The 22,753-nt window shown below is 44.2% G+C and overlaps 1 protein-coding gene across 5 annotated transcripts; it reads left to right on the forward strand.

The window, feature by feature from the left end:
* Window positions 1-1,940: 1,940 nt before the first annotated feature.
* On the forward strand, window positions 1,941-22,725 carry cep170ba (centrosomal protein 170Ba). 5 transcript variants are annotated; one of them, XM_071521692.1, is made up of 19 exons: window positions 1,941-2,070; window positions 2,903-3,040; window positions 4,848-4,937; window positions 5,895-5,973; window positions 6,861-6,919; window positions 7,696-7,855; window positions 12,043-12,171; window positions 12,958-13,446; window positions 13,541-14,493; window positions 14,737-14,895; window positions 15,422-15,560; window positions 15,680-17,335; window positions 18,247-18,496; window positions 18,674-18,806; window positions 19,247-19,381; window positions 19,477-19,565; window positions 19,960-20,053; window positions 20,144-20,195; window positions 20,305-22,725. In XM_071521692.1, the coding sequence occupies exons 2-19, from the start codon at window positions 2,936-2,938 to the stop codon at window positions 20,523-20,525; spliced, it is 4,992 nt and encodes a 1,663-aa protein (XP_071377793.1). In that variant the 5' UTR covers window positions 1,941-2,070; window positions 2,903-2,935; the 3' UTR covers window positions 20,526-22,725. The 5 variants fall into 5 exon arrangements, with proteins under 5 accessions (XP_071377793.1, XP_071377797.1, XP_071377794.1 ...); XM_071521696.1 differs by having other exon boundaries at window positions 18,355-18,496; XM_071521693.1 differs by having other exon boundaries at window positions 15,683-17,335.
* Window positions 22,726-22,753: the final 28 nt, after the last annotated feature.

A 22,753-nucleotide genomic window follows, 5' to 3' on the forward strand; every position in this document is an offset into this window, starting at 1 on the left:
ATGAAATGTGTCACTTTTCACATTTTCAAATGTGTTACTGTCTGCCTAGAGAATCTGCAGTCTCTCCAGAACACTGCTGAAGGTTTTGTACTGTAAATGCTCAAAGACACTATAGTGATTCAATGTCAAATATAAAACATATAACAACAACAATTATATGTTACAATATAATAAACATAACTATCTATACTGTCTATAAAAATGTGAACTGTGTAAATTGGGTGGGAAATGAAGCAGATTGCTGTTAAAGTGTACCCAGAATATAACACAATGGCACAATGCAGAATATTTCCAAGTTTACACACAGTACATCTTATTGATGGATGTTCTGTAGGTCTATTCCTTCTTTAACAAATGACTGGTATAAAGGAAATGTATAAAGCATTAAACAACATACAGTACAGAATATAGTTTTACACATAATGCACAATATTTTACAGTAAGCGTATCACATGAGTGTCTGAAACAGACCCAGCTAGGAGGCAGAGCTTAGGTGGCAGAGACAATATCAATAATATAATGTAATTAATAATGTTAGCATGCATAAAATATAATTTACTGGTAACCCATTGTTCAGTAACTGAACAGTGGGGTTTGGTGGTGACTTTCTGAACTGTTGGTTTAATCAACTGTTTACAAATCTTGTGATTTCATGTTTGATTTATTGATCAGTAGGTTTTCTTCTTTAAAAAAATGTCCTGCCCGGACCCCCCCTAGACAGTTCTGGAGGTCTATGCATCTCGACCCCCCCCCCCCCCCCCCCCAAACCAAAGATACGCCCTTGCCTCTACTAATTTTCATAGCTAAATTACTGTCAAACAACATTAATTCACAGCAACGGCATATCTTTTAATTAACAAATCCCCTTAATCCCTGTCGCAGCTGGCAAAGTTTGAATTTGTTTCGCTCGTCGTCCGGTACAATAAGTCACCGAACAGCAATATTATTTGACTTAAAAGCGAGGATATTTTGATTTCTTTCCATTGCCCCGCTCGACCGTGCCGAAGTGAGACATAGGATAAACAAACTCCTGTCGTTCCGTGAATAGAGCCAAAGATCGTCTATGTAAAGATTAATGTTCGTTAAAACTCTGTCCCGCCTTCCGCTCTGCTAAAAAAGTCTAATCCTTACGCATGCGCTCTCTTAATGTAATTTTTCCGTTATCATATCGACCGATTGCAAAAACATATATATATATTTTTTTAGCTTTGGCTGTTGGCATTGTTTTAGGTTTGTAAATAACTTGGTCCAAATAAGCCTTTGTGTGATTTTTTTTCTTTCCAGAAGTTGTTTGTTGGGTTTTGTGAGTCTTGAACAACTATGGATTTTTCCTATCAGTTTGTAGGCTGTTACATGTAACTGTAACTTGAACATGTAACTTGTACTTATACACTTATGACAACTCATTCCCACAGAATGTGCTACAACACAGTCGTCATTACAGCCATGTTTCACCATATACTGTAGGCTACATATTTTCACTATCTAGGCTACCATAGTGGAACAAGTTAAAGTCCCAATGAAATTAAAAATTACTTTTCCACCGACCTTGTTATCTACTTCTTCATATCAGAACATAGCCTACACCTATTTAACAATAAATTGTAATTTTATATCAAAATCCCGATAGTTTTACTTTCTTGTGTTTACTTCATGGCGTAATTGTGATTAATGGTGTTTACAGTTAATTTGGCAATGACAAACTGACGTTTAAAAGTGCTAAACGTAGCACCTTGAGAGCAGGCGGGCTTCAATTTTTCCACGAAGACGTTTTCTGTACTCGGGAAAAGATACAGAGTGAGAGCTCTTTCTTTTCCCACCTCTCCGATCGAACTCACAACGCATTTGATGGGACTTGTCAAGCTACGTCACCCTGTAGCGAGCGGAGGCGTTGGAGGAGACAGGATAGTTTCGCTCGTTTGTCATTCCCAGAGGAAGAAGAGGGTGTGATCGCAATTTACCTGTTCAATGTTTCCTGCTCTTGTTATATATTTGGGTCGTCGAATTTAATTTACTCTAGGACGTTAAACACTGGCTTTACTTCAGAGGAAAGCGGAGCTGGCATTAAAGGTACGTCCTTGTTGGGAGCAAATCATTGGAAAAGGCAGCTTGTTTCGATGTAGCCAGAGCCACATAACGTCAACCTGTCTGGACTAAGTGTGCCATAAAAATCACCGAGGCTCCAACAGTCACTAACGTCTCCTAATAGATATTAATAGTGCCATTGCTAGACAATAAACACGTTCTAGTAAAGTTGAGTTATGGCTAATAGTGCTTTGGCAACGGTGTTTAGTTAGCTAACCTTACAGGAAGTAAAAACCTGAACACTGGAAGTTTAATGTGTTACTCCAAGGCGCCTGTTTGCAACAGGCTTCCCCAGCATGCTTACTTACACAGAAGTCAGTCAAGGGTTTCTATCATATAAGACTCTACTATAGGCTTTATTTAATAAGGACATTTGTTTTGGCAGTTTAGATGTGGTGTGTGAAGATATATATCACCAAATGACACCGGGAATCCTGTCTAACCCTAAACCAGTTGAATGACCAACAAACAAAATATGTTCAGAGTGGTGATTTAATGACACTACCCCAATAATGACACAGTCAGAGAGCCAGACCGGAATGGGTTGGATAATCAGACCTAACTTGGGTTAGGCTAGATAATAACTTTCCCTCGGTAATCTCTAAATAGGGGCATGTTTTCAATAGAGCCGTTTATTTTTAGGACACCAAGCATTGTTTAGCGACTCAGGTATTGAATGTTGTGAGGAGAATCATGCCTGATCATGTCTGCAGAATGGCACCACACTCAAGTACTGTCATCCAACTCTGAGATTGCTTCGACTGTTAGTGAAATGCAGTCTTGCCAGTCGTCTCTAAACATTTCTGTCTTTTCCCAGGATGCTAAGAAGGCTTTGAGTCGTGGATCCAAGATGAGTGTGACATCATGGTTCCTGGTCAGCAGCTCTGGCACACGCCACCGGTTGCCACGGGAGATGATCTTTGTGGGCCGGGAAGATTGCGAGCTAATGCTACAGGTGTGTATGTGTAAAAGAGAAAGGAGAGAGAGTGTGTGTGCGCTTTGGTTGTGACACTGTGCAGAAGTTTGTGTTTACACAGCAAACACCAGCAGTATGTCATATGAATCTTCACCATAGTCTGTGAAAGGATGCATAGGAGATGCCTTAGTCCAACCGACTTCTGACAGGACAGCCAGTCGCATAGATGTGTGAGACACTAGTGGGAAGTTCCCAGCATGCTTGAGAAGTGTGCATTTCTAAGTGTGTAACCTGGTGATGGGCGCCTTCTCGCAAAAATTGCCCCTGGCAGGCTTTCAAACAATGACATAAAGGGCAACTGACGCATTCCACCATCTTGTTTTTCTGCACGGTGTCTGTTATACCCTCTTGGAAATTCTTCAGCAGTCTTATGTTGTTCTCCCTCTAGTTTTCTCCTCGCTCTGTATTTAGGCCAGTGAAAAAGGAATGTTGCCTCAGAAGAAGTTGTTTATACTTTCCTTACTCAGTGTGGTATGCTCAGCCCTATGCAAAGCCCTGCCCACCGCAGAGGTCGGCAGAATTGAAAAGTCGCTCGTGTCCACATTCAGGCGTCGCCGGATCCAGGAAAAACCACAGCTTCTCGCAGTTTGAAATGATGCAGACTTTTCTATTGCTCTGTTTAAGTGTTCAGGACCGCTTCCTGGTTTGGCACACGGACAAGTGCAGCCCCAAACCGTCTTCAACCCTTTAATCTATTGTTTTCGTGTTTGCAGCACAATGCATTTTTTTTCCATTCAAAAAAACCCCACTCTAACCACAGTTGAGTTTCTGTAATGTGAGAATGCTGTCTGGCTCGAAAAGCAGTGATTGAGTGTAACTGGAGTCATATCAAATGGAAAAGCTCAGGGCCTAGACTTGAGACTTTTCACTTTCCATAACAACTGGTGTGTGATCAGTATCTGCCTCTACAGGACCAGCATTTAGACCATGAATCTCCTACATTAATGGTGACTGTATTTTGTCTCTAGGCCAGTGCAGTGTTCACTGTTGCCTAGTGCCAGAGGTAACATTTTCTGTCTGATAAGAGGGGCCAAAGTGAAAAGTAGAGTGTTGTTGTGATTGAGTACAGGCCAAACAGCTAAGAGCCACAAAGTTAGAGATGTAGAATTCTCAGTGTTGCTGCAGTGCAGACGGCAATCTAATGAAGTGGGTGAATGGATTGATAAACACGTCACTTTAGGCAGTATTTATTGCATAAAGTATTTTATTTCTGTCATTTGAAAGTTCACTCATCGGATCGGAAAATGCAGGCAGTACATGATGGCACACAGCTTCTGAACGCTGTTTATCCCAGTTAATGGGTGGTGTGGAATCGTTTGTGACAACCCTACAAATGAACCATTGAAGGACAGCGTTAATTTTGCAAATGAGTTTGGCAGTCGACTTTAATCTCTTTGAATTTTGTGAAGAGGAGGCCTGGAGTGGCTAATGAGCAGAGAAGAGAGAGTGGGCCAGTGTGAATCGCTCAGTTTGCACTAACCCTTAATTGATGAAGCCATATTCAGAAGTAAACATGTTTCCTGCTACTGGTTAATGGTAGGTTGACAGTGTGCATAAGGACTTGAGCTCTGTGGGCAATGTTTGGTAGGCAAGGGCCATCTGTAAAGAGTAGGGACTGTTAGGACCTGTTAGTGTAACCTACAGCAACAGCCCAGCCTCACTTCATACAGTATAATCAGTAGTTGGTCTGTCTGGCTCTGCTCAAATATTGAGTTTTTACCTACACGTGGGTCTTAAATTAAGGTCATAGTCTAGGAACGATAATGACTTTTGCTTTACTTTGCAGTCACGGAGTGTGGACAAGCAGCACGCCGTGGTCAACTATGACCAGAACACAGATGAGCACATGGTGAAGGACCTGGGCAGCTTGAATGGGGTGAGTGAGTCCATCTCTAGTGTCAGACAACCTGCCTCGGCCCACAGTGATAAAGGAGCCAGGCAGCCACAGGGCTCCTCAGAGGCTCCAGTCTGAAATCCAAAGCAGTTCCCTTAAGGCCCGAGCACAAAAGACCGTCTCTGTGCCAGAGACAGGGGGACGGTTGGTAGAACAGAGGTAATCAGGGGACTGGATTTTCCCGCTAGCCTGGACCCCTTACTTCTGGACTTCCATTCTTCTTATCTGTCACTGTAACACCCCTCCCCCCATTCTGTTGCCACTTCATTGCACCATTATCCCAATGAAATCCAGGGTTGAGCAGTGGGAGAAACCGTTCATTGTTCTCCTGGAGTGTTTCTTTTGGCCCTGGTTACAGCAGCTAAACTAATCAGAGCAGAACAGCAAGGACCTGTAACTGAAATCCAACATGGCCGTTTGTTGTTTATTCTCCAATTATTCTGACAATAATCTAGATTGAATAAGGATGGGACATACATTCTCTCTCTTGTGGACTGCTGGCATCGTGTTTCTTTACATTTAGTGATGCTGAAAACAAACTACCTCTGAAACATCTGTGTTACCACTTGTTAGTTTGGGCAGGAGATAATTGAATTGATCAATAGGCCCCAGTCATGTTGCATGGGAGTTAGTGTGTATTCAGTGTCACTACGCTGCATATCCACCTGGCCCTGGAGCATTCTCCTTGAGCCTAGACGGCCATTACGTAACAACATAATCTCATCAGAGTTTTAATGTGCAGGTGGCTTAACTTTCAGTGGGAAAAGGGCCAAATGCAAAGCAGCTCGGGCTTACAGTATCTACGGCCGTTCTGGCTGCATGTCAGAGGGAAATAGAGAGCCTGTCACCTGCGTGTCAACACAGTCACTTTATTAATAGCCAAGTCAGATGATACTCAGCATCGTTAAAGCATGATCTTTTTTTTTCTCTCCTTCACAGACATTTGTGAATGACCTCAGAATCCCGGATCAGACATACATCACCCTCAAGCTTTCAGATGTCATCCGCTTCGGTTACGATATCCTTTTCAATTATGCTCATTTGAGTTTTAGTTGCATCTCGTTGACTTGTGATTGGCTTAACTTTTGATTAGATCTGTTTAATGCATTGGCTAACTTTCTACCATCTGTGTGCTCTCCTTCAGTCGGAATAGTTTAAGTCCGTGTTTAGCAGCCCACAATAAAATGAGCTCACAGCCGCTGATGGGCAGCTGTTTGAGTCAAGAATTTTTTACATTTTTTGTGGTCTTTGCTCAGCGCTCCATCAGCATGTTAATTCCCTGTGGTTTTCAGTCAGGGGGTTTAGATTATGGTCAACTGTGAAACAGAAAATCTCCCGCACCCTTTGACCCCTAGAGTAGAAAACCCATGAATGGTGAAATTCAGTTTAGATAACAGGGGAGGAAAGCTGCTTAGAGAGTACATAAATATTTAAGAGTTACCAGAACTGACAATGTAGTATGTGGCATGTGGAAAGAGTGAAGATATGAAATTGTTTGAATCTTAATATTTCTGCGCTGTTCACCTGTTTCCTCTCTCCTTGCCACCCTGAACAATTGCACTGAAGGAGGGAAGGTACTTTTAACCTAATCTACAATAATTTTAGGAGACAAGGAGACAGAGGATGTAAGAAACCCAGAAAAGTATTGAAATTCAACTGTTAAGAGAATGTGTCAGCAAGCGTCTACCTTGGTAAAGCGTCCTTGAGCATGACAGTGAATCCCTATGAGCTTCATGGGGGGCTGTTCTGTAGCCGACCCTGCGCTCAGAAATCCCTGTGGAGGGGGGAAAGCTAAAGGAGAATTTCACTACGGTGATTAAGAGTATAATGGACACATTACATCATTACACTGCTGTACAACAATTTATCCAAATGATAATATGCATACCTTAACACCTCCCCCACATGCTCATGTGTACATCCTGGAGAAAAGTCAACACAAGGTCCCAGAGGAAGCTCTGAAAGTAAGTAGAGCTGACAGCCGGTGTCCGATGAGTGTCTCTTTTTCTGCTTAAAGCTACAATATGCAACTTTTCACCTTGAGGCAGGAAGTGTATTGTTAGTCCCGCCCTCTTCCCCCTCTTTTGGTCAAGTTCCCGCCCCAGCACTTGTCACTCGATGAGCTGTCTACTTTGAAACACCATCTAGAGCTAACCAGCATCCGTAAAGCCACCACAGGCATTGAAGAAGCAGATGGTATACACAGTAAATTGAAAATAAATACCAAAAAAACACAGGCAATGTGGATGTTTACCTGTGTTTTTGAAAAGTTCTTGACTGCTGCACATTTAGTGTCACTGTTCTTTCATTTCTTACTGCTTTTGACCATTGTTGTTGTTGCTAGCTTCACCTTGATAGCTACAGGAACCACTCCCACAGCTAATGGTTTACGCTCCAAGACTTTGAACTTCACTGAAAAGCCAATTTCAGGCAAACAAGGGGATTTACTCATGTACACACAGGGTCAGAAAGAGACACAGACTGATGATGTATAATATAAATGTGTAAATACTTTTAACCTTTTCTACACATTAAAGCCATGCTCAGTTTTTAGCAATGGAGATACAACTATGTCTCCTTTCCATTGTAAATAATAAGAAAAATAAGGTAACACTGTGAAGGGAGGTCCCTGGTGGATATTCTTCCTTATGTGTGTGTGTGTGTGTGGGCAATTGTATCTGTAGTGATTGTTGGTGAGAAGATTTCTCACATCCTGCTTCCCTCCTGTCTCTGTCCGCAGCATGAGAAGTACACCAGCCAGCTGCAGCTCGGTATAAAGGCCCTAGAGGCCAGGAAGAAGGAAAAACAGCAGCCGCAGAGCTCAGAGAAGAGCCGAGACTCTGACTCGTCCAATGTCAAACTGCAGGACAGGGCTGAGCGCAGAGCCCACTCTGCCACAGGTAACCCCTCCGTCTACACACACTCCCATCATAGTAAATATGATACAACCAGCAACCCTGCTGATTTAGGGTTTTACACATTAGAAGAGCAGTAATTGTTCTTGTGCCTAAGGGGAACTGTTTTTAATAATAAGTAGATTTGAATGCCATGCTCACACGCATGAGGAAGAGGAAGTCTTTGTGTCTCCATGTGCTGCATGACTGTAGATCTCTTGATAAGGCAGACATGGCTTCTTTTATTAAGAGCTTCCCCAGTGGGAGATCAGGCTGCCATGTGAGCTGAGAGGCTATAGCCGCAGTTCTGTGGCTTCGGTAAAGGAGTAGATCCCAGAGTTGGCAGGATGAGTATGCATGAGTGATGGCTTGCCAGCCCAGCTAAGGGGTGAGGAGTTAAGGACAAACAGTCTTATCTCTGACGGCCATGCCTGGCTGCTTGCAACAAGAGGTGGGGTGCTGCTGATGGTTTAACACGTGTCCTAGAAGAATTAGAAAGGTGTGTAGTTTTTTGGTGCCAAGTTGGCAGTTCTGTCCATGTAGTTGGTGGTGGATTTGTTGTCACTCATGCTTCCCTTTGCCCTCATCTCCTTTTTGCCCTTAGCTGTTGTAAGTCCTTTTTTACAGTATAAGCAACAGTGGAACAGTCGGGGGATTGTTAGTTCTAGTGAAGCACTTTCTGAATGAAGTGCATTCACACTGACAAAACGTATTCCGGCTGTTGGCTTAGCAATTGTCGTGCTTCCTGCTCCATAATCACCCTATGAGCTTACTGGGAAAACTACTACTGGGGTTAAAAATAGGACTTTTCCAGCTCTAGGCTCATGACCCACAGATTGCCTAATAATTGTCTCATTGAACTGCATAAGAATCTTGGAAAACATTATCTTTCTTTTAGCAACAAGTCTCCTACTAGGATGGGAGTATATCTTTATCTCCAGCCGCTATAAGCTAACCCGGGTGATCTTATAAGCCTGTGACTGTAAACTCCTTGTTGATCTTCTGCTGTGAGTAATCCTGCTCACTCAAACCCATTAATGAGTAACCTCACTGTATGTTGTGACCCTGCCCACCTCTGCCACTTTCACTGGCCACATTTATCAAGGGTGGATCCATTTTCCTACAAAAACTGTTATTTATCATTTTGATAACTCTAACCATCCCTCTTATATTAAAGTGTGTACACTCAGTTGCACAGGTAGATAAGTAGTTCATTGTATGTTAAAGAAATACAGAGTGACAAAATACAGCTATGTGCATTACTTGCTTCACACAATTGTGTGTCATTTCATAGTGGAATAGTGGAATCATTTTTATCAAGTCTGGCAAATTTAGCTTGCAGATATTGAGCTAGTTTAGACTCTGCCCCCCAATCAAACAGTGTTGCTGTTCTCCTTCAGTTTGTTTAATTCTAGGGAAGACAAATAGATGGGTCTACTCCTACTTTCCTCACAATGAGAAATTAAAAGTGCTTCACTCAGCTGCACAACCAGACTGACTGAATCAAACTGCCCAGAGCCAGTACATATCTCTGTTGACTTGTATGCAAATTGGTTTCTTTGGCTGCATTTGTTTCACTGGAAGCCTTGATGTAATGTGTATATTTCATGGGAGGTCAGTGGAAGTAGTGTTGTGCTCTTGATAAGGTGAATTTCATATTGGATTTTGCTGGTTTTATCACTAAGAACGACTGTTTCGTGAATCGGACAAATCTCTTACAACTTCCTTGCTTGCTTGATTGCTGAGAGAGCTGTGTGTGTGTGTGTGAGTGTGTGTATGCGTGTGTGTGTGTGTATACTATACATGCTTGTTGTTTTCCCATGCAGCTGTACAGGGTGTGGAGTGTGTCCAGTTCTCCAGCTGTCTGCAAGGCCAGCCTGCTGGCTTGTACAGTGTGTGACTCAGTCGGTCCTAGTTTACCCTGAAAGGACCCGGGGCGGCTCAGTATTTCCTATAAGGGCATGAAATGGATAGTTCACAGAAGTTTATTGACTTACACATTAGCACTGTTTTATTGAAAATATCCTAATTCTTTGTCCTTATAGTCTACTACCTAAGTTGCATACTAAGCTAACCCAAAAAATAAACTAACCTAGAAAAATCTTCCACCCATTATTACCATGCAAGGCAAAGGGTGTGACTCAGTTTAATCTTTTCGGTATTTAGGAATTCTAACTGACTGCCTTTCCTTTAGGCCACATATTGAGGACCTTGCAAAGAAATTAAAGCTGAAACTGGGATTTGTTTTTTCACAAACGAGTCACATTTTTCTTTTGCATCTGGAAAAAAAACTTGTTACCGCCACCTATTCGCCAATACTTCATTATGGTGATGTTTTATATTCTCATGCCTCCTCTAGTGCCAATACTGTAAAGCCCTCACTCATCTTTGCACCCTCATGCTCAGGTTGCACTGGCCTACCTTGTCCCCTCATGGACTTACCCATTATTACATTTTTATCTGTAAGGCTCTTCTGGGTCTGCTTCATAATTATTTGTGCTCTTATATTCCTAAAAGTTGATGGAAATTAGTTTAAAGACTCAGTCATTGTTTTCGTTATCTGTCCCTAAGGTCAAAACTGAATTATGCAAAAGTGCTTTATGTATTCTGCTTCCTCTTCATGGAGCTCAGAAAATATTTAAAGTTGAAAGAGATGGTCTCTCTTGGTGAGTTAAACTGATAGTGAAGGATCTTGTGGCAGACATTATAAAAAGATCTCTTTGCTTTTTTAGTCAAAATTTAAATAGGTTTGGTGACTTTGGAGTGCTCCTACAAAAGATTTTACTTTGTTTTCTCAATGTGATTTTGATTTTATACATTGTTTTACCTTGCTCCTTCTTTCATGATTTTGACTGTATTCTGACTTTGTACAGTGTTGTAGGTTGTTGGTCTGCAACTTTTATGTTTGTCTCTTGCTGCTCTCTTGGCCAGGTCTCCCTTGAAAAAGAGTGGGACCAACCTGGTTAAATAGTAAAATAAGAAAATCAAGACAGCTCAGCTCTGTGGTTGGACCATTTTTGTTGTGTCACTCACCCTATGTTTTCCTTAGCTAGAAAGGAAGGATTGGGTAAGGGGAATGGAATTGGTAACATGCCCCTCCACTCCTCCCGTCACTCTGTTGATGTCTTATTGTGCGTGTCCCAGGCAACAGTGTTTGAGTGCTGCTGATGCTTTGGATTGTGTAGCCTCCGCATTAGACTCCAGAGAGCTTGTTTAGCCTAGCTATCAGGCAGACAACAGGCATGTAGATTATCTGATTAGTGCCATATAGGCTGGCTAGCCTCTATGGACTGGCCTGCCAGCAGCTAAGCACCAGCTCGGCTACAGCATGAGGTGGGACTCGCCCCTCTTCCCCCATGTTGCTCATGTATAGGGTATAAATGGAGATACAGTATCTAGGTCATCCTTGCCAGCAATGAGAGTCACTATCTGCAAGAAGCCCAACTGTAGAAGTGAGACCTATATCCTGTATTGCTTTGTACCAATATTGCTTCAATTTTCATGTGTCTTTTCACTGTTCAAGCTTGTGGTGTTAGGCTATATGTGAAAAGCCTCACATTTTGACGTAATGCAACCATGTTTCCTTTTTTTTTTTTTTTTTAAGATTAGGATTATCTTTGTCCTGACTCACGCTGTGAGGATTATGTTTTGGTGGCTCACGTGATTCAGCTGGTATCACAAGTCGACCCTCGCTATTCTCTGTGTTGTGGGAATGTGCAGGAATTCTAAAATGCAGGGATGCTATGGGTAGTGTAATACTATGTCATTTTGAGCTCCAGTATTTTATAGAAAGATCACCGCACACTTGACTGCTATCTTTTCTAAGGTGCTAGAGGCCAAAATAAATCAAAGTGGAAGAACAAAGCTTCTGCACACTTGCAGTCCATGCGAGTTTCTTTATTCAACCAAGCTTTCAGTCTAGTTGACCTTCATCAGGGCATATAAGCTCCTGTGTTTTGCAATATTTTGTTGTTGCAAGACCAAACCCAGACGTTTAAAGCTGTGGCTTGACATGACGATAAGTTTTACCACGTGACATAAACTAATTGTCTCATAAATACTAGAGGCTGTACAAGTTCAGTTCTTTCTTTCGCCCTTTCTTCTCCCTCTTCTCTCTTTCCTCTCTGTATCCATGTACCTAATGGTGTGTATGTGTCTGTGTTTGTGCCTGTGTTTGTGTGTGTGTCTGCTAGCTGCTGCAGATACTCCAATATCCAAGCCTACTCCTCTATATGGCCAACCATCCTGGTGGGGGGAGGATGAGGACCCAGCCAAGAAAGAACAGAACACAGGTGGAAAGCAGCCAGACCAGGAGTCTACAGGTCATCTTTTACTTTTATTATTTTGCATATAAAGCATAAAGTTGATTCACTAATGTCATTTATCTGCTTTAGAGCAAAGCGTGCAATTCTGTACACTATTTGAACTGTATTCCTAGTTTCGGATAAGGAGTACATTCATGTATTTGATCCTAATGTGAAATGGCACTGCTATCTGATGCCCTGTGTGGGTCATTGAGAGATGGATGGTGTTTAGCCCAAGGCAGGTCTCTGGCTGCCAGTTGTGGATTGTTAGCCAGACCATGCCATGCCAGGCCAGTGGGCAGTGCCTGTCTGCCTCGTGATGGATTATGACCCTCTAAGCTGCCCGAGGGGGGAGGAAGGGCAATTGTTTGCCTCATGTCGCCCAGTCTGAAACAGATTATCACCGCTCAGCTGCCCTCCATTGGACTCTGAGCTCCTAAAGTGATATTTGGCCACATCCAACTTGCACCCATAGACTTACTGGCCGATTTGTTTCCTTAGCCTAACAGCTGGAATCATCATGTTATTTGTGGCTCCCAGTTTCAAAATACTCCATGATATGGGAATTATTTCCTTAGATTTGTGTAGCCTCTGAAGGTTGGCTATGAACATGTAGGATTGGAGAAGGACTAGAAATAAAATAGGATTGTCATTCACTTGTAGTGTGTATGCTTTTATTAATTGATATTAAAAAAATTATTAATTCTTTTCTATACCCTTTCATTTAGTGCACATTTTTGTGCAGGCAATCACTAATGTATGCTGTGTATTGACTGTCGACTTGTCCCTCTTTATTGCTACCAGAGCCTGGTAAAGAGGTCTCCAGATATGAGGTCAACGGTTCTCTGTCTGACAGCCAGGACAAGTCCATCTACTCCTACCGCCGGGAGCCCAGCTACTTCGAGATCCCGACCAAGGAGTTCCAGCAGCGGCCTGCTAAGAAACCCGAAGTTCACGAGGTTCCCACAAAGGACACTCCAGATCCCTCCCCATGTGTCCCCTCCACCCCCACACCTCCTGTGGTCCAAAGCCACGCCTCCTTCACCATCGAATTTGATGATTGCACGCCTGGCAAGATGAAGATCAAGGACCATGTGACCAAGTTCTCCTTCCGCCAGCAGTGCAAGCTCCCATCCAAAGAGGTGGTTACCACACCCACTGAAGTGATGTCAGCAGAGAACAAGGTTGCTGATTGGCTGGTTCAAAGCAACGCAAGCATGATGAGGAGGCGGTCGCAGACTGAGGACATGTACAGTACTAAGAGTGACCAGTCAATTCAGAAGATCACCAAGGGTGAGTCAGTGACACAATGTCTGTATATCTACCAACATAGCCTTAATGGGAAAAAGGTGCTAACTGGCAAACTAACTTGTCCTTCTGTCATCAGCACACCACCATGAAGATGGCACTCACAGTGACTCAGGGGATCCTGCAGTCAATGGGAATGGTTTTCTCCAATCAGGACCTCAGACTGGATCCCAGGTGTCTCAACCACCCCAGACAGCCTCCCCTCCACAGCTCTCCTCCCCACACCGCTTCAACTCCCCTGACTCTGAGGGCCCCCTGTCCTACTCTCCTCCTGAGTCTCAGTCCCCACCCAGTCTTGGCAAGGCTGACCCTCACCAAGCCTTTGTCATTGAATTCTTTGATGACAACACCCGAAAGAAGCGCTCCCAGTCCTTCACCAATAACACCACCCAGCCTGACACCTCAGGCCATAGGGCCCAGCTAGAGAAAGCAAAGAAAGGCTTGAGCCCAAGTGGGGAGAGACAAGTCCCATCTCCAGCCTCCAGCACTCCCCCAACCCAACGATACACCATCCCCCTGAAGGGCCCTGGCTCTGCAGGACCCCAGAGAACTGGCTCTCTACGAAGGGAGAAGACGGAGGATCGGATCAGCACCAGCTTCTCCTCTCGTTCCTCCGTCTCTATACGGCCCTTTGGCAGCGTGGGCCGGAGATCCAGATTCGCCCAGGACTTCACTGCTGAATTCCTCAAACAAGCAAAACAGACCTCCTCCGCCAGCTGGGAGAAAAATAAGTCTAGTCCCCCTACAACCAGCCCATCAGGGACGGTGGTAGCCTCACAGTCTGACCAGAACCCAGTCAGCCCTCCGCCCCCTACTGCTCCCTACCTGGCCCAGACTTCCTCCCCTATCCACCAGCCTGTGCCCCTCCAGGCCCCCATGATGCCTCTGGCCTCTCAGGGTATGGAGGTCAAGAGCCCCCGTATCGGCCTCAGGAACGAAGAGGAGGACAGTCTGAGCGATGCAGGAACCTACACCATCGAGGCAGATGCTCAAGATAAAGAGGTAGAAGAAGCACGGAGCAAGATCGATCAGGCAAGTGTCTCCTTCCATCCTCTGTTTTCTTTCATTCTATGTAAAAAGCAGCTATGGCTTATCTCTAGATATGCTATGGAATTAATCAGAAAATGTGGCAAAAAAGAAGTGAGCTGGCTTTGTAATCAACAATGTCATTTGTCTCACGGGATAACATTGCCACTCAGAATGAGCGGCGGCCATTGACAGTCTCCAGTTCTCCATTCCTGTACTTATCCACTTGCAATGCTTTGTTCCTGACAGGTGTTTGGTGTTGTTGAGAGCCCAGAGAAAACCAACCAGACTGAAGCAGAAACATCAGCATCATATAGGCCTGTTATTATTCAGGGCAGGGAGCAGCATAGGCAGAGTAGCTGTGAGGAGCTGAGGCCAGCTCCAGAACAGGGAGAGAGTCTGGTAAAGGTAAACCCTCTTGCTTAGTGTGGGATCAATTAATGGATGAATTGATCAATCATTTAACACCACCTCTAAAGACATTGAAGTAATCTGCTGGGTCAATAAACCATAAGCATTTAAATGCACAAATCAGCGTGCATTGCTGTCTTGATTTGCCTTCATGGTGTTTCCTCTCTTTTTTGGTGTATGTCTCTCTTGGTTTCTGGATTCGCCACATCTTTCCTCACAGGTTCTGGGTTCTTTATTGTTTTGATTTTACTTTCTAATCCTAAGGAGAATTAATCAAAATTGGAATGTTTTTATGGCAGCTGTGCGTAATAATATTGTGCATATTTACTCAATAAGACAGATTTGCCTTCTGTGTTTATCAAGAGAACTAGATTCATTTTTAATATTGAAAACCTCCCAAGAAGCAAATCACTGTAATTATCACTAATCAAATATGCTTTCTTCAAATTGTTATTGTTCATGTTTACACAAGAAAATTGTGTTTGTTATAGATATTGAATAAGTTGTCTATTTTCTCATGCAGGTTCAGCCAGGGGGTCCAGCATTACAGGGGGCTCCTAAGTGGATGTCTCGCTGGGCCAGCTTGGCAGACAGCTACACAGAATCCGGCCCTTCGTCTGGCCTCTTTGACATCCCCTCCCAGATGGAGCTGTCAGGAGGGGGTAAGCCACCTGACGAGACATTAGTCTATTTGAAATGATAATGAGACACCCTGATGAATATGAATGATATTCAGTTACAATATGTGTGATTAATATGCATTAAAACTATTTCACTTCAGCAGGAGGTAAAATCATCCACAAGGCCACGCTCAGCCGAAGCCATGACAGCACCGACACTGAAGGGTCCAGAACTCGCCGCATCCTGCCCCAGGTACCACCAGGGGAGAAGAGTGAGACTCCAACTCCCAGCATTCATGTTCACTATGACCTGCAGTCGACATTTGATGCAGAAGAGAGTAGCTCGGTGGCCCCCGGGCCTCAGGATGGCCTACATAGGTTAACAGTGCAGGACGATGTAGAGCCTGACAGCCTGAGTGATACCAGCAAGTCGGATGACGGTTCGATCATAGAACAGAGGAGGAGGCCGCTGTCTGACACAAACGAGGACGGTAACAAGAAGGACAAGCCCAGACTCCCAGCCAAGTCTACATCATTCTACATAGGCTCAGAAGAGGCTGTGTCCAAGCCAGAACGTGAAGATTCAAAACCCGACACTCCAAAGACTGAGAGAAAACATTCACCCAAAACCTTCTCCACAGCCACCCTGACCAAACAAAGAGGTAACCAGGACTCTGGGAAAGTCAAGCCCAGTGTCTTGGCTCCTATCCTGGGCCAGGAGACACACAGCCCTGAGCCCAAAGAGGGCCCGGTATCCTCCCTGGTCAGACAAGAAAGCTTCACCAAGGACCGGCCCAGCAATGCCAGGTTGCCCAACATCTCTAGCCAGACTGCTCAAAGAGACCCTGAACCTAATGCATTCCAAGGAGCCTGCAGTCAGGACACACAGTCTTACCTCAAAGAGACAGAGGATGTTCTGGCTGTCCTGGAGGCCAAGCTCCAAGCAAGCCAGCCAGAAACCACTCCCTCTCCCATAATGGACTCTCTCTCCGGGGAGTCTGATGTGGATACCTGCAGCACAGTCAGCCAGCGCAGCAATAAGACCAGGCCAAACACAGTGACTAAAAAGCCCTCTAATAGTGGCCTCCATAGGGAGAGGTCCTCAACCAGTATAGCTAGCCAAGACTCCAATTACCAGTCCTCTGCGTTTGAGCGTCTGTCAGAGAAGCGCCGCACCCAGGGAGCAGACAGCAACAGTAAGACGGACACAGGCAGGAGACTGGTTGGACTGAGACGGAGCGTGGGAAAACATGGCTCCACTGACCTAAGTGACGACCCTCAGAGTTCCAGCCTACCTTACTCTGACCAGGAGTCTAGCACCCACCAGACCCGGAAGAAATACACTGTGCCCCTTCAGAAGGAAGGCACCAAGGTCTCCAAAGTGTCCCAGGCCTTGAGTCGTTCCAACAGCTTGTCAGCCCCAAGAGCTACCAGGGCTTCCATGCTCCGCCGGGCCCGCCTGGGAGACGCCTCCGACAACGAGGGCGCAGAGACAGACAGGCTGTCCCAGGAGGCTGGCAACGTTCCGGCAAAGCAACCCCAGGAAACCAAGAAACTCTCCAGGCTGGATATGCTGGCCATGCCTCGCAAGCGGACCAGCTCCCTCAACACACCCAGCGACACAGAGGCCTCCACCACCCCGCTGTTGTCAGGCAGGACCACAGGATTCTCCAACCGCAGCACAGAGTCCAGCAGCAGTTCTGTCCGCAAGGCCTCTGTTCCTGGGCCCAGGCCTGCGCCGCAGAAAGCTGCCCTCAACAAGACCCCAGTCACCCGCGGGCGCTCCAGCAGTGCCAAATATGCCAGCAGCACAGCAAGTGAGTGTAACACAAACGCACACACACACACACACACACTCATACCTGTTTCCTTGAATGCAAAATATATTTACAGTCTTTTTACAGCTGTAACCATTTACTCTTTGGTAATGTTTAATGTCTTAGCCGATCCAGTATTCTAGAAAAGAAATGAAATTGTGCCCGGACTGCAAGCATTGGAAGCACAAGGTCTGTGTAAAGTCAATCACAGTATTGAATTGGTTTGATAGTTTGATAAGCTGGAGCTGATATATCTCAGCAGTACAAGCCTGGGTTCTTTACTCAACAGCTTTGTTTCAGGGAACTTTTGACTCAGGGCTTTCCACTAACAACAAACTGTTTGATAATACTTCACATTAATACTAAAATACCTGAGTTTTCTCTTTCATCTGCACGATGTTCTCATACACTGTATGCTAATTTATGACCATGAAATTATTTCCAATCATGTTGTGAGAATATTGTGGTCCTGATGGAGATTACAGTAACCCCATGCTTAGCATTATATGCCTTATGGTACACATCGCTGTTTTCTCTGTATGTCTGTATATCTCTGTATGGTCCTCAGCTACTGTATATACTGTGGAGGTTTTATGCTCATTTCAGTTTGTAAATGATTTTGAATCAGAAAAACACAATGAATAACACCAGATACGGAAAGAAATTTGTTGCGACAATTTTACCGTATAATTTTTTTGTTGTAGAAAAATGAGCACTTCCATAGTGGACCTATTCTGTCTTTGGTTCTGGGGAATGTTTTGGTGACTGCATTGGAGATTAATAAAAAAATAATATCTTAATAGTTTTCTTCTTGGCGGTGTTCTTTGATGGTATTTCTCTTTCTCTCCTGTTTTCCTGCCTTCTCTATCCTCAAACCTCCTCCTAAACTCAAACCAATTCACGACCTCAAGGCTCCAGGAGACGGCAGAAAGGCTCTGACACCTACACCTCCACTTCAGAGGAGGAGTATGACTCCAACCAGAGCACTCCTAAACACAAACGCTCCCAACCTTCCTCAGCTTCCCATAGCCCACGCAATCAGCCCCGTCCCCAGCCGCTCGTCGCCCTGCGGCCCAAACCCCGCAGCAGAGACTCCGAGGAGGAGAGTCACGACGGAGAAGCCTTCCACAACTGGTCCAGCCACAGCGCCGAGATTGCACGGTAAAATAGGACAGCATACCGTTGGCTTGAATATCACAAGTGGTGTTTTTTTTCAGGCGCACATACTGCCATGATTTCAAAAGTTACATCAGTGGTTTAAAATAGGGTTTCACTTCCGTGGAAAGTGCTATCCTCATTCCTGTGTGACGCGTACCTGTGGTGTTCCCTCCCTGGTAGGTTGAGTCAGGACCTGGCTAAAGACCTAGCTATCTTGGCCAGAGAGATCCATGATGTTGCTGGTGACGCTGATCCCCAGAGCTCTGGAGTGGAGACCAACACACCCGTCTCCACTGTCACTGCTCATGAAGAGGTATGTCAAACAGCATAGGACATAGTTAGCCAGTAGGCCTTTCTTCTGACTAAATGTGAGCTTAAAGATTTTCTTTTTTGCTCTTCAGCACAAACTGCATCCTTATTTGTTTCTGTTATAGTATGGAAAGAGGAAGTATGCATTGCTGCGCTCATTGCAGGTTCCTACTGTATATAGTACAACCTTGTCCTGTCCAGCCTGATCTGGTGCAGCTATGTAATGTGACTTCACGTCTTATCAAATTTAAAAATAGCCATCTTTGCCTCAATCACTAAATCATTGTACTGTTTCTTGAATGAGCAGATCAATCATCTGTGGCCTGTGTAGAACATCACATCCATTTGTATGGTCTTATCTCCTTGCCTTGTTTACACATCAGTCACAAGAGATTGTCTCTGTTATCGGCCAAGACTAATGTCTAGAGTCTGATTGTATTGCAGCTGGTTCAGCGCATTCCAGAGGCCGGACTAAACTACCAGAGAGTCCCACCAGGCTCTGCTGCTGCAAGGGAACCCGACCGCAACTTGAGTGACCACGAACCCAACTCAAGGCGACGGGCTCGGAACAGAGAAGAGGTCTGACACAATATGCTGCTTCACCTCATTTAAAAATACGTCATTGAGGCTGGCGCTGAGAGATCACACCTCATCATATTTTTTTTTTTCTCCAGGTCATTGTGGACAATCTGATGCTGAATCCAGTGTCTCAGATTTCCATGGCCATCAGAGAGAACACTGAGCAACTCGCTGAGAAAATTAAGTATGATGTTAAGCGCGCATGCACGCATCTCTGACATACAGAAATATCCTTCATTCCCATGCCTAATCAGGATTTGATGAGAAACCTTTATTAATCCTCTGCTAACCAGACTCTGTATTGAGCCAATAATCTTGTTAACTATGTGTAACTGTCTGAGTGAGTCAGCACAAAGCACACAGTCTGATAGCCTGACTAACAATCTGGAAGTGAGAGGACTGGACAGAGCTGTACTGTTCTGGGTACAGGATGAACTCTGTGTTTGAAAATTTCCATTGTCAGATGTAGCTAGATGTAGTTCTTCCTTTGATTTACTGTCATTTTCACCACGATTTGAGAACAAGTATAAGGAGACACCTTCCTTTCCACTGAACCTTGTTTGGCGTTGTGCTCGCAGGGTGCTGTTTCAGGACAAGATGGATGTCTGGGAAGAAATTGAGGCAAAGATTGGTTCTGAAAATGATGTCCCTGTCCTCAAAACTTCAAACAAGGTTGGTGACTCTACTTGTTGTCCATTTTCAAGCTAAATGCATTGTGATTAATGATGATTGTTTCAGCTCAGCCTGATAATTGTATTTCAGGAAATCACATCTATCCTGAAAGAACTCAGAAGGGTTCAAAGACAACTTGAGGGTGAGTCACTCTTTAGAGACATTTGTAAATCTTGTTAATACTTCAGTAGAATGAACCCAAATATTTAGCTAACACACCTGCATTTGCTTTTTTCCCTATCCCTATCCAGTCATTAACACAGTGATCGAGCCCAGCTGGCAGCCTGAAGCGGCCCGGGCCTGTGCTCCTGTGGTCGCCTCCTCACCTGGAGTGCGACCCTCCAGACCCCCCGCCAGAGACTGGAGAACGGTCCACTCGGTGTCCCATCGCGGCGGGGGCCCCAGGCCCAGCGAGAGTCTCAGGAGAGCGGCTGTGACGCCGGATGACGTCAGAGAGGGATATTTGGTCTGAGGTCTGACACAAACACACAAGTTCCCCCAGTGCTGTGCTTCTGCTGCCGCCCCACAAACCCAGGTGCCGGACCGTTGAGTACAGAATGAAACCAAGAGGGGGGAAGTGAGACTGGCTACACACAACTGTGGCCTCCAGCATAGCAAGACACATACACAACTGCACTATGGGCACTACACAACTACACTGTGTACTCAGTGGAGTAAGACAAGGCGTGCACTAAACACCCCTACATGATGCTGTCTGAGACCTACATATGAGGTGAAGATTGAAGGAGGTACAGCCCTTTAAACAAGGCCATGTTAGTGCCATAATACCTCCACTGATTTTCCATTCACCTCTGAAAGGCCTCACAACTATACTTGATTCTTTGTGTTTGATTGACCTCATTATTTGCCAATGATATGACCAACGTCGTCGATGTTAAAAGCACAATATAATTACTTTGTGTGATTGAAAACCAGCCTGAGTATAATCAACTCAGGGACATTTGGTGATAATCAGTTATTAGAGCTATTTTAATAAATCAGAATTTCTATGTTCAGTGACAAATCACATTTTTGAGGAAATATTAGTTAATTGATATTTGTTTTGAGTAGAAAGAACTGCAATCACTCCTTTCAGATCTGACTGTACTGTATATCTGTATCCCCAGTAACCCCATTGCTCTTCCTTATACAGTATATTTTCCTTGTGTTTTTCTCTCTGCTGACCACTTTTCCCCTCTGTGGACCAGATTTATTGAAGAATGTAAAAAAGTATTTACTTGTGCTGATCAATGTGGTATTTAAGAGAATATGTATAGGCTGCCTGACACAAAGTATGGTCTCTTATAAGACACTATGGCATTTTGTAATAGAGAAGATATGACTTCGGGAGAGTGTCTGTAGTCACCAGTGCCAGACCAGCAATTTTATACTGACAGGCCAATTTTGTGCATATTTATTCTGTTAAGATTCCAATCGTAGCGACTCCAGGCCCTCTGCAGTCGTCGGACACTACATATTTTCTCCATCTTGAGGTGAAAATCCCTCAGGAATGTGTGGTTGAATGGAAGGAGGGGCTTCGCACATGGGTAGAGCATGAAGGTTTAGTCACCTGGCAACAGCAAACTTTAAGTGGCTACAAAACAGGAGTAGTGAGTTGAAGCTTTTCAAGCATTCCTGGCCTCTACCATTTGGAGAGTGTGCTTTTAATTTGTGTCAAACACAGTTGGGAGATCAAAGGGCTTTACTCACTGCTGGGGTTTTTGTTTTTCCTTGCCTGCAGAGCACAATTAGTTGCTGAGATTTGGTTAGAGACAACCATAAAATGTCTGTCAGAAGTGGTACTCGTAACTTTCCCTTATCTGTGTTCCTCAGTGGGACACAGCATTTTGCTACTGAGCTTATCACACTACACCTGAACCTACACTTTATTGTTGTCATAAGGGCTATTCGAGTAAAGTGGGAGAAGTGGGTCACTGGCCCACTTCTGATAAGTCCTCACATGACGGGAGCAGTAGTTTATTTTTATTAATGAAGCTGACAAAGTCTAAATTGTGTGCAATTGTAGATCTTGATTAGTTTGTGACATTTACTTGTTCAATATGTAAATATCTGAAGATATCGTCTATATGTCCTAAATAATTACCTCTCCATCTTGTATTTTGCACTAATTTAGTACAACATTGTCCCCTCGACCACCTATGCTGCAAACTGAAACCCTTGACTGTCTTCTAACAGAGAGTTCATTTCCCCTGTAAATGATTGTAAGCAGTTTCTGCTGTTGGGGATTGGAGCAGGAAAGCAGCCCAGCACACCACCAAGTGCTTTCCTCTTCCCAAACCAGCTTGTACATATGATTGTAATTTGGAAATCCTCTGAGTGCCACAAAGCTGTCTGGGATCATGTTTCATACAGCAGAGTATAGTGCTAGTTTACAAACAAACTCAAGCAAAAATTGAATGTTTGACTTTTGGACTCCTCTGGCTCAAAGTGTTGCTGCTATTCTTCTTTGGGATAGTGTTCCCCCCTTTGCTTTACTCCAGTCCAAGAGCTGAAATGTAAATCTGCCTCTCAATGTTCAGTTTGTGTTATTCAATGTATGTTTCAACTTCTTTTACCCAGAATATTTTCTTCTGGATCTGTTCCTTGCTTTCTCGGCATTTGGTGTCAATGTTCGCAGTTTGGTTATCTGTGTAATTTGTTGCGTTAGATGGTGATTCCTTTTTCTAATAAACTTCATTA

The sequence above is a fragment of the Centroberyx affinis genome, unplaced genomic scaffold, assembly GCF_046629955.1.
Source record: "Centroberyx affinis isolate AG114_WGS23_722 - 3 ecotype Tasmania unplaced genomic scaffold, CSIRO-AGI_Caff_v1 ptg000915l_1, whole genome shotgun sequence".
Classification (NCBI taxonomy): domain Eukaryota; kingdom Metazoa; phylum Chordata; class Actinopteri; order Beryciformes; family Berycidae; genus Centroberyx; species Centroberyx affinis.